At 41.1% G+C, this 11231-nt stretch overlaps 1 protein-coding gene across 9 annotated transcripts in view; it reads left to right on the top strand.

The window, feature by feature from the left end:
* Positions 1–5725: 5725 nt before the first annotated feature.
* The window catches only part of MTSS1 (MTSS I-BAR domain containing 1), a 212363-nt gene continuing 206857 nt past the window's right edge, over positions 5726–11231 (top strand). For 4 of the 9 annotated variants that reach the window (XM_031947181.1, XM_031947176.1, XM_031947182.1 and 1 more), the window contains exon 1: positions 5728–6447. In XM_031947181.1, the coding sequence (XP_031803041.1) occupies positions 6376–6447 (72 nt within the window). In that variant the 5' untranslated portion in view covers positions 5728–6375. Of the gene's footprint in view, positions 6448–11231 lie in introns of all 9 variants that reach the window. The other 5 variants (XM_031947179.1, XM_031947175.1, XM_031947183.1 and 2 more) reach the window with 3 other exon arrangements.

The following is an 11231-nucleotide window of genomic DNA, read 5'->3' as shown; positions in this document are numbered from 1 at the left end:
ACTTATCCATTTCAATCTGATTTGAATGAAAATATTCATTTGTGGTTGAGAGGTGGGACCAGTAATACTTATTTCATTTTATAATTGAAGCAAGACTTATAATTATAGAACAGTGGGAAAATGCTCTTATGGGATTAAAGAATTTCCCCCCACCCAATTCCTTGATTATGGGCTGAGGAAGCAACCCCCCCCTGTTATTATCTGGGCAAGGTGGCAGAGACAGTGCAGGGGGTTGAAGGCAGGTGTGGAGATGGTAGGGGATCTAACAGTAAGAGTGAATCCTTACTAATAACAATCGTGTGCTGAGAAATCTTAAACATCACAGTGTCTGTGATCACACTTGTAGTAATTGAAGAGATTAAAGCAAAATTTAGTAAATATTTTGGTGCAGCTGCTGATAAATAAAACAAAAACAGACCCTAGAAAATTAATTTCAGAACACTGAATTAGATGGAAGCTTGAACAACTTAAAGGGTTCCCGATTTTTGGGATGCGTGGTTTCCCCACTAAAACAGTTTGCAATCCCTCTATGTAGTAAATGACATTTGTAAGTCATGGTACCCCAAACCAACCATCTCTTTGTGGTGGTGCATTGCTGGGAGATTGACTAAATTGGTCCTCTGATAACAGCGTTGCTGGGATCCTTTTATAGCCCTTGAGATACTTTCCAGTTCTAGGTCCAAACAATTATGACAAGTGAAAGGGAACCAGAAATATAAGGATATAAACCATGAAAACCTCTTCCCTTAGTACAGATCAGTGATTATACTGGCACAGAAAATGTACAGGGAGGAAATTCCTACTTCAAATGAGGCTCAGCTACTACTTTTTAAAAAGTTTTATTTCAGTAGTATTTTATTTTTCTAAATGTGTGCAAAGATAGTTTTCAACATTCACCTTTGCAAAACCTTGTGTTCCAAATTTTTCTCCCTCTCCTTCCCGTCTCCCTCCCCAAGACAGCAAGCAATTCAACATAGGTTAAACAAGTGCAATTCTTCTAAATATATTTCCATATTCGTCATGCTGTGCCAAAAAAAAGAGAGAGAGAGAGAGAGAGAGAAAGATCAAAAGGGGAAAAAAAAAACATGAGAAAGGAAGAAAAAAAAAACAAGCAAAAAACAACAAGGTGAAAATACTATGCTTTGATCCACATTCAGTCTTCATAGTTCTCTCTCTGCATGTAGATGGCTCTTTCCATCACAACTTTATTGGAAGTGCCTTTAATCACCTCATTGTTGAAAAGACCCAAGTCCATCTGTCACAATTGACCATCACATAATTTTGTTGTTACTCTGTACTATTTCTCTTGGTCTGCTCCCTTCACTCAATATCAATTTATGTAAGTCTCCGCAGGCATCTCTGAAATCATCTTGCTCATCATTTCTTATAGAACAATAATATTTCATTATATTTAGATACCATAACTTATTCATCCAGTCCCCAACTGATGGACATCCACTCAGTTTCCTATTCCTTGTCACTATAAAAAGGGCTGCTACAAACATTTTTGCACTTGTAAATCCTTTACTCTCTTTTATAATCTCTTTGGGATACAGACCCAGTAGTGAGAATGCTGGATCAAAGGGTACGCACAGTTTGATAGCCCTTTGGGCATACTTACAGATTGGATGGATCAGTTCACAACTCCACCAACAATGCATTAGTGTTCCAGTTTTCCCACATCCCCTCCAACATTTATCATTATCTTTTTTCTTTCATCTTTCAGCTACTGCTTTTTAATTTAGAATCTTAAATAATTGTTGCAGGGGTGGGTAGGTTAGTACCCAGAGATGGAACAGCTAGGTGGCTCAGTGGATAGAGCACCAGGCAGAAAGACTCACCTTCCTGCGTTCACATTTGATCTCAGTTTTCAGTTTCCAGACTTTCCTATCATTCTCATTGACCTTGCTAGATCTAGAGTTGGGAAGTGCTAAGTTCAAATCCAGCCTCAGGCACTTACTAGATGTGTGATCCTGGGTAATCCTATTTATCCCACTTTCCCCATATGTCAAATGATTTGGAGAAGGAAATGGCAAACTACTTCAATATCGTTGCTAAGAAAACACCAAATAAGAGTTGTAAAGATTTGGACATGACTAAAACAAACAAACAAACAAACAAAACCCCCCAAAATGATAGAACTGAGAAGTGAAGTCATTTGCTGAGGGTTATGCAGCCTGATAATAGGAGACAAGACTTGAATCCAGGTCTTCCACATATCCTCTCTATGCATTGTCAGGATGCTTCTCAACTCTGTCAAGTCTGTTGCTGCAGTGTGGGGAATGTTAACACCATTTGTTGCTTTCATTATTAGCACAGTGCTTAGCACACAGTAAGCCCTTAATAAATGCTTTTTCTTTCTTTCATTCATTCATTCATCCTCTAAACCACTGACTGTCATTCCAGGGTCTTCCTGATGGGGCATAGTTTGACAACAATTCATCTGAAGTTCTGGAGTTTTGGAGGGTCTTGCTGGCACAATAGAGTCCTAGAGTTCTAATATGACCTCAGTCACTGACTCTGTGACCCCTGGGCAAATTATTTAATCTCTGTCTAAAGCTTAACATGGGGATAACAACAGCACCTACCTTATTTAGCAAAGTGCTTTATAATTATTTGATCCTTACACTAACCTCTAGAGGAAAGCTTTATTATAATCTCCATTTAAGAGATGAGGAAACTGAGACAAAAAGAGGTTACTCCCTTATTCCCTTCCCTTTCACTCTTTTAGTAGACCAAAGAATCAATGTTAATCATGAGAGTGATGTGGCAGCCTGAAAAGTGAATATTATTTTGAGCAGAATTAAGAGAGGGACAGCTTCCTATGGATAGTAGAATATGGAAGTGATAGTTTTTGTAATCTCTATCTTGGTCAGACCACATATAGAATATCATGTTCAGTTCTGGGTGGCAAGTTTTAGGAAAGACATAAGGAATGTTTTAGGAAAGACATAAATGAGATTTTATACATATGGATATATTCATTTATTTAATATACATGCTATATATAAATATCCTGTATAAATATGTATTATACATAAATTATATATAATTATATATTATGTAAAATGTGTAGAGCATATACACTTATATATAGCACATATGCTATAAACATATTTATTCTATATGTATGCCATATGTAAATATGCTATATAAACATGTTATATAAATCATATAAAATATATAGCATGTATGTATATATGCTATGAATATATATTTATATATATGCTATATAAACATATATTATTTATATATTATATAAAATATGAATATATAGCATATATATTTATATCTATGCTATATTTATATATCTGTTATAAATATATATTATTATATAATATATATAAAAATATATAGCATTTGAGTATATATGCAACAAATATATATATATTATATATATAATATATATGTATGTGATGGCCTACAAAACTGTGTATGTATGTATGTATGTATAGATATGTCACTGGGTTACTACAGAGTATATATATATATCACTGCCTTACTACAGAGTACATATATGTGTATATATCTATATCTATATATCACTGCCTTACTACAGAGTGTATATATGTGTGTATATCTATCTATATCTATATATCACTGCCTTACTACAGAGTATATATATGTGTGTATATCTATCTATCTATATCTATATATCACTGCCTTACTACAGAGTGTATATATGTGTGTATATCTATCTATCTATATCTATATATCACTGCCTTACTACAGAGTATATATATATGTGTGTATATCTATCTATCTATATCTATATATCACTGCCTTACTACAGAGTGTATATATGTGTGTGTATATATATATATATATATATATAAATACACACACACACACACACACACACATATATGTATGTATACATAATTCAGTTTTATACCTGAGAAAACTAGGGCACAGATTGTTGCTTATTTGAGATCACACATTTAGTGTCTGAAACTGGATTTGAACTCAGGTCTTCCTGACTTCAAGTCCAGCATGGTGAATGAGAATGATATGAAAGACTGAAAACATTTAATTTGGAGAAGGTTCAGGAGAGATGACAGTGATTATCAAGTGTTTGAAAGGCTATTACAAAAAGAAGGATTAGCCTTTTTTGCTTAGCCTCCTGGACCAAAATAATGAGAAAGAGTGAGTGGTAGTTGCAAGAAGCCAAATTTAAGCTTTTTATAAGGAAAATTTCCTAAAAATCAGAGGAACTCAAAGTAGGACTAAACTCCAAGAGGGCAGGGACCTTTTCCTTCTTTTTATATTTATAGTGCTTAGCACTGGCCTATCACAGGCTCTTAAGAAAAGCTTGTTGAATTTAATTAAACCAGGGCTTTAGACATTGATAGCAGCTCTAAATCATTGAATACAGACTTCCCCTATCCACGCCCCCCCCCCCCCACACACACATTTTACATAGAAGTTATGGCAGGCCCAGGGAAGTTGTACTTTACTTAAGTACATATGGTAATTAATAGAACTAGAATTTCAACTAGCTGGGTCCTTTGACTCCAGAGAATCCGAGCAGTGGTTAAAATGTATAACATTGATCATCTACGTGAAGCGTTTTGGAGTTCCTAAAGCATTATATAGAATGCCCGTTATCACTAAAATTAGTCTCTAATTTTATCTCTAAAATTAGTCAATATTTATCCAGAGCTTGTTACGAGCCAGTCACTGTACCTTAGCTCGGGGTAGAAGGGCATAGGGCAGTTGCTGTTCTCCAGCAATTCAAGCCTCCCCTCTTCGTTTTTTGATGTCCTCAAATCCCCTTCAGGGTTGAGGTTTCAGAATCACCCGCTCAATTTGTTTGGAAATGTTAAATCAATAGCTTTTCTGCACATTGATGCAACTCCATCAGGTTGCAGCGTCATCATGCAGATTCTGCTTCTGTTGCCATATATCCACATGCATATATGTATGCATACGCAGCAAGCGCAGATCCGTAACATGCATACATGCATGCATAAAGCCGCACATAGCCTATGTTTGCAAATGTGTATGCACACGCATGTACAGATGCACAGGTTGTGCAGGCACGCACTTTATGTGTATACAATGCAAAACCACTCAATCTATGTATGCATGCATGCACGGACATAAATATACACATATAGTCATATACATGCAGGTCACGATAGCAAACTATGTATAATAGGCAATACATAAATTACATCTAGCATGCAAGCTTTTTATCTGTATAGGGCACACATGGATGTATAACGTGTGTATGCGTGCACTCGCAATACAAATAATTTGCCATCCCGAGTTGTCATTGCAGTCATGACATCACAAACGAGGCCTTTTCCCCAAAGGCCGATGCGAGCTCCCCGAGACTGCCCAGCAGGCAATTTCCCGCAGCTGGTGCATTTCACGAGGTGGTGGAGCCCAAGGGTTTGTTTTGATGTTGCTTTTTTGAAATGCGGCGTCAATGTCCCTGCCCGCGGACGGCGGGGAGGCCCGGCCACCAGAGGGAGGGAGGGGGCGCGGCGCGCCCACCCCGCGCCTTCCAGCCGCCGGCGCAGCCGCTCCCTTGCTTTGCAGGGGGAGCCCGCGCGCGCCTCCCGGGCCGCCGTTGCAAACCCCGCCCGCCGGAGCAGGCAGGCAGAGCTCTGCCCAACGAGGCCCGGGCCCCTTCACCCCGCTCGGCGGCGAGCCTCGGGAGCGCGCGCGTGCGCTCCTCGGAACGTCTGGCTGGCGGCGGAGCCGAGCCCGAGCCAGTGCTGGAGCAGGAGCTGAAGGGGCAGGAGCTGGGTTGGGGAGCGGCTGCGGGAGCCGCGTGAATAAGGGGGGCGGGTTTCCAGCGCAGCGCCGGCAGAGTCCCCGGGGTTACAAAAGCCGCAGATCGCGGTAGACTTCTGGCTTGCGAACCGGTGCCGCTCTTACCCTCAAACAAACAGCGCTCGCAAAGACCTTTGGAATTATTTTCCTTATTGTTTTTAAAAGCGTTGTTATTTTTATTATTTTGAATGGAGATGACTCCGAGTCCGAGGGTGACTGTCTGTGTAACAAGATGGGCTTTGCTGTTACCTTTGTGGGGAAGAATAGTGGCTTGATTTTCCACCTCTGGTCCTTTTTGAGCTCAGGAGCCCTTAGACGGTGCATGTAGGGAGTAAGCATTAGTGAAGACCTGGGTTTTCATTTAAAAGAGATATTAGATCACTGATTATTGCCGCCTTTCTCCGCTCTTGCGGAAGAGGCTCCGAGTCACCCCGAGATTTCTCCCGCACCTTTTTTTTTTTTTAAATCACTTTAAAAGGGTTGCAAAAGGATCCCCAACCGTCCCCAACCCAACGCCGCCGAGTTGAGCAGCAGCCGGAGGCGGCGTGGAATTGAAGCGCTCTCGCTCCTCTGCCTGCCCGAGCTGGGAAAATGGAGGCTGTGATTGAGAAGGAATGCAGTGCTCTGGGAGGGCTCTTCCAGACCATTATCAGCGACATGAAGGTAAGAATTGGGGAGGGGAGCTGGTGGCCCCGCGCTCGCTCGCTCGCTCCCTCCCCTCCTCCACCCACCCCCGCCGGGAGCCCGTAGCCGGGTCTGGGGAAATTGCATCCACGCTGTTTGACACATCCCTCCCTTTATCCTTGCCCCGAAAGCTCCCCACCCCCCAAATCCGCCCCGTGCCTTCCTCTCGCCACCTGCACGCGTCGGGGGTCTGCGTTAGCTATAGCCCTTCCCCGGGGGGCGGCTCCGCTCGCTTAAGCTGTTCCTGCTATTCGAAAAGGGTGCCCCCTAACAGAATAGCGGGGTCCGCCTTCCGAGTCTAAGGCCGTCTGAATGGGACCGCACCGGTGCCACCGCCGCCCCACCTCTGGGGCCAGCGCTGGCTCTCCCCAGCTCCAAGTTTTCCTATTGTCTTTGCATTCTGGCGCTTGGAAAGGACCAAGCGAGCGCGCGGGTTGCTTTGGGGAGGGCCAGGCAGTCAGTCACCTGCGAACCAAACCTGTATCCCGGAGGAACGGGAGCTGAGGATGGTGATGGAGGGAGGAGGAGGAGGAGGAGGGCGACGACGGCGGGGTGGGGACTGATATCACTGTCCCGGTCATTACCTAGCGTGGCCGTCTCGTGGGAGGAACGGAGAGGGGGAAAAGCTCGCCTTTTTCTCTTTCTAGGAGGCGAGCAAATTAACTGGGTAATTAATCTGTTCCAAAGCTGTCTCTGGGTGTTTGTGTGCCGCGGGCATTCCTGCCCTCACTTTCCCTTTGGGAGTCTTGCAAATGTTCCCAATGCAGCCTTTAATAGCCTTCTCCCTGGGGTCTTCCCCCCCTTGCCAGCCTCCTCCTTCCCCCAAAAAAGAGGGAAAGAGAAAGGCTTGTCTTTGCTAATCTGAATGCAAGTGTCTCCGACTAGCCCAGCCCCATTTTTTTTTTTTTAAGAAAAACTACTCATATTTTGATGTAACCACTTTAAAGGTTATCCTGTACATGAAAAGGATTGAAGGACAGTTTTTTTTTTTTTTTTTTTTCATGGAAGGGACGGCAAACCCGACCTTTTTAGAGCCCATGAAAAAAAAAAGTGGCTCGCCAGCCATCCCTCCTTAACTCTTCCAAATAAAGCCAGCTGCAAAGGGGATGCTTAAAGGCGTAGTGGGTGGGGTGGGATGGTTATCATTATTGTTGTTGTTATTATTTTAAATCTGTGTTTAGGATTAGTTCTTTGGCTGGGGTCCACTTTGTTTTGCCTCAACAGCTCTGGGTGGGTCGTGTTTAATTAAAAGTAGGTCTCCTAAAGAGAGTAGGCAGGTTTGGAAAGCTCTGAGGGTGCGTGGGCGTGTTAATGCGATGCCCCTCGTTTGCTGCTGCTGTGCCTCCTCCAGATCAGCTTTTGTCTGAGGAAGAGTAAAGGTTTGGCCAGAGCTCATTGCAGTTAAATGGACTTCAGGAAGGGAAATGCTGGGCTGAGGAGGCTTCTTCCCGTTCCCCGCCCAAACCAGGCTTACAACATACACAGGCACACTCTCCCATCCCAGCCTTAAAGCACACACACAAACCATCACCTCCAGCACCACCCCAGAGGGCTGCTTGTATTTTTTCCCCTCTTTATGGTGTCTTTAATCCTCTTCCCCCCATCTTTTTCATTATGGAAGAGAAACCCCAAAACCAGTTTGCTGGGAATATGACTTTGCAGGGGGACTTTTGTTTTCTTAGAGTGATCTGCAGTGACAAGCTGCTTGATAAAAATTATCATAGTTGCAGGGTCATGGATAAGAAGAGCAAGGAGAGACTTCAGAAGTCGTTTAGTTTAATCCTTTCATTTTGTAGATTAGGAAATTCAGGCTTTGAAGTTAAGTGACATGTCCAAGGTCACAAGTGTTAGCGATGAGATTTCAACTTAACCTCTTAACTCCAAATTTACTTCACTGAGGTGGTCCTTTGAATGAGGATTATTATTCCTTGCAAAGGCCAGCTCTACCATTACAACCTTCTTTTGCCCTTTATAGATGTTGAAGTGTTGAGTACTTTATATATATTTTTTTAAAAGTGTTGAGGTTAATTCATCCTTCATTTTGAAATATATGAATGTATGTTTGTGTGTGTATGTATATATATATCCATTTATTCATATATAAATACATAAACATACACACATATTCAATTCAAACCATCTTACTCAGTTGCCAAACCAAATGTTTATTTGAGGGATTTTCTAATTACTGGGAGAAGGTTTTGGGATCAGTTGGTAGAGCTTGTGTTTTTACTTTTTGAAGAGATAGATGGATGGGTGTTTCCAGTCTCTCTGTAGTTTTTTAGAACCCTCTGCTTCCCTGCCCAAGCCAACCCACCACAATCTGGGAGTGTTCACATCTGGAGTTTTTCCCCTGTCTTTGTTCTTTTTAATCCAGAATCAGGGTTTGGTTCCTCCCATTCAGCAGTTCCCATCCAAAATTTCTTAGAGGGTAATTCTGTTTGAGCATTAGGTGATCTGTGTCTTTCCACTGTTTTTTTTTTTTTTTTTTTTTTTCCTGGAGCATCCTCCAAGCTGATCGTTCCTGGGGGCTAACGTCTCATTCTTTGCTCCTGCAAGGTTCCAGTTGAACATAAAGAATCCTCTATTTCCTTCCCTTTCAGCAGTAGATTTACGGTTTGTGGTCACTGGGCTGTTTCCCTTTTGAATTTAGTAGTTTGAAGGGTTGTATAATGTTCTACACCCCCCACTCCCCTACCTCTTAGTATAGCATTTAAAAATCGTGTTACAGTAAAAGTCTGAGGTAAACATACCTAGGGCTTAGCAGAATTTCATATTCTCATTTGACAGGGGACTAGAAATGGGAAGAAATGGGGAATGTCTTTGATTTCCAAATATGTTTTTGTATAAGGTCTTTGTATATAGAAACACTGAGTATTTTCTTTGAGATCTCCCTTCCCCCAAGATTCCTACTTGGATTAGTCTAATAAATAGAAATTTAAAAGAAATTTTCCTAATTTTTAACCCTATACCATAAAAATGTTGAAAGCATGTAGAATATAGACTTATTAATGTTTTATAAAGAATGGCAGAAGAAATTGATTTTTTTGGATCTCTAATTCAGCCTGTTTAATGACCTGCTTTGTTATTTTTTCCCTTTTTTCCTTTCTTTTTTTCTCCTTCAATATATTTATAACACCTCTAATCTCCCTTCTCTTTAGACTTTGAAGGACAAGCATTGGCTCCTTGGAAAAGCAATGAAAATGGTTTCCAACCCACTGGTGGGCAAATGTGACAACCCAAATGATTGTAGAACAGACAGACAGACAGTTTTCTTAAAAGAAAAAAAATTATGAGTGCTTTCTGACTTGGGAAAGAGTTAGGAAAAGAAAATCATTAAGCAGTAGCTTCCATGTCATTCTTCTCTCCACAAATGTATGGCAATACCATTAACAGTTGCACAGGAAGGGAGTAAGTTTCCTCTTTGGAGAATTGAAATGAATAATTCCAAGGTCACTGTTCTCCATTCATATAAAACTGGAGAAACTTGGGGATCAGATCAAGAGAGATTCTTCCCATATTTTTATAATTAAGGTTTCAGTTAAGTCTTTACTGATGAGAAAACATTATCCTTTTTTTTTTTTTTTTTTGGTATTATCCTTCTTCCCCATAAGATCTAGTTGAGTATCAGGCATTCAGCACATGCTTAATAAATGCTGGTTGCATAAATAAAATCACAAGGTTTTTTGTGCTTTCTTACCTATGATGGACCTGTATAATGATGTGAAGAAACACCTCTTAGTCACCATCCATTAAAGGGGAGAGGAATAAGCATTTATTTACTTGATGCCAAATATAATTTACACATATTCTCATTTGATCTATGCCATGTAAATTATGCCTCTGATTTTATATATATATATATTGGTTGAGCTCAAAGGGGAGGAGAGATGAGATGTTCATAGAATGCAGAGTTGGAAGTTAGTGATTATCTAGGCCAACATTCTCATTTGGCAAAGAAGGAAACTGAGCAAAGAGAGATTAATGCTTTGTCCAAGGTAGCTTGTAATAAATGGAAGATTTGGCTTTTTTCAGAATTTGAGAGTTTTGTCCATTGGCCATTTAGTCTAACCCCCACACCTAAGGAATCCCCCAAACGAATTTTCTTTGAAAATCATATCGGCCCATGTTACAATGGTAGGTTACCACATTTGCCTTACAATGACTTGGGAATCATCTTTATTACCCTTCTAGGGTATAACACTTGTGCTTCAAAGTAATTCAGAGAGGGGATCTGAGGTGTTATAAAACACATCCTAAGAGGAAAAAGCAGGGAAAAGGGGGTAAGCAGGCTAATCATTAGACAGGAATCCTCCTCTGACAACATTCAGGACAAGTCTCCAGCCTTTTTCTCCAAGGCCTCCAAGGAAGGGGGAGCATGGCACCCCTGGAGGCAGCCTTTTCCACTTTTGACAGCTGATTGCTGGATTTTGCCTAAATTGGACTCTCTGCAACTTTGACTAATTGCTCATGGCTCTGCCCTTTGGGCCATGCAAGAAAAGTCTAATCCCTGCTCCCCACGTGACAGCTCTAGAAGACAGCTATCTTCTCTCCTCCCTAGTAAACATCTCCAGTGTAATTTGGCCATGATCTTTTGACTCACAATCCCAGATGTTTTGTGGGACACCCCAGATTTTTTTTTTTTATGCCTAGGTAGACATTTCTGTTGTTCATTGAGGTAGAAGGGAAAGTGAATTATGACACTGTCTGATATTAGTCAGGAATATAGTAAAGTCTAGACATTGGTCACAAAGATTCCTGAT

This window comes from Sarcophilus harrisii, chromosome 1 (genome assembly GCF_902635505.1).
Source record: "Sarcophilus harrisii chromosome 1, mSarHar1.11, whole genome shotgun sequence".
Classification (NCBI taxonomy): Eukaryota; Metazoa; Chordata; class Mammalia; order Dasyuromorphia; family Dasyuridae; genus Sarcophilus; species Sarcophilus harrisii.
The sequence above is the reverse complement of the archived record's forward strand: the minus strand, read 5'-3'. Positions and strand labels throughout refer to the sequence as shown.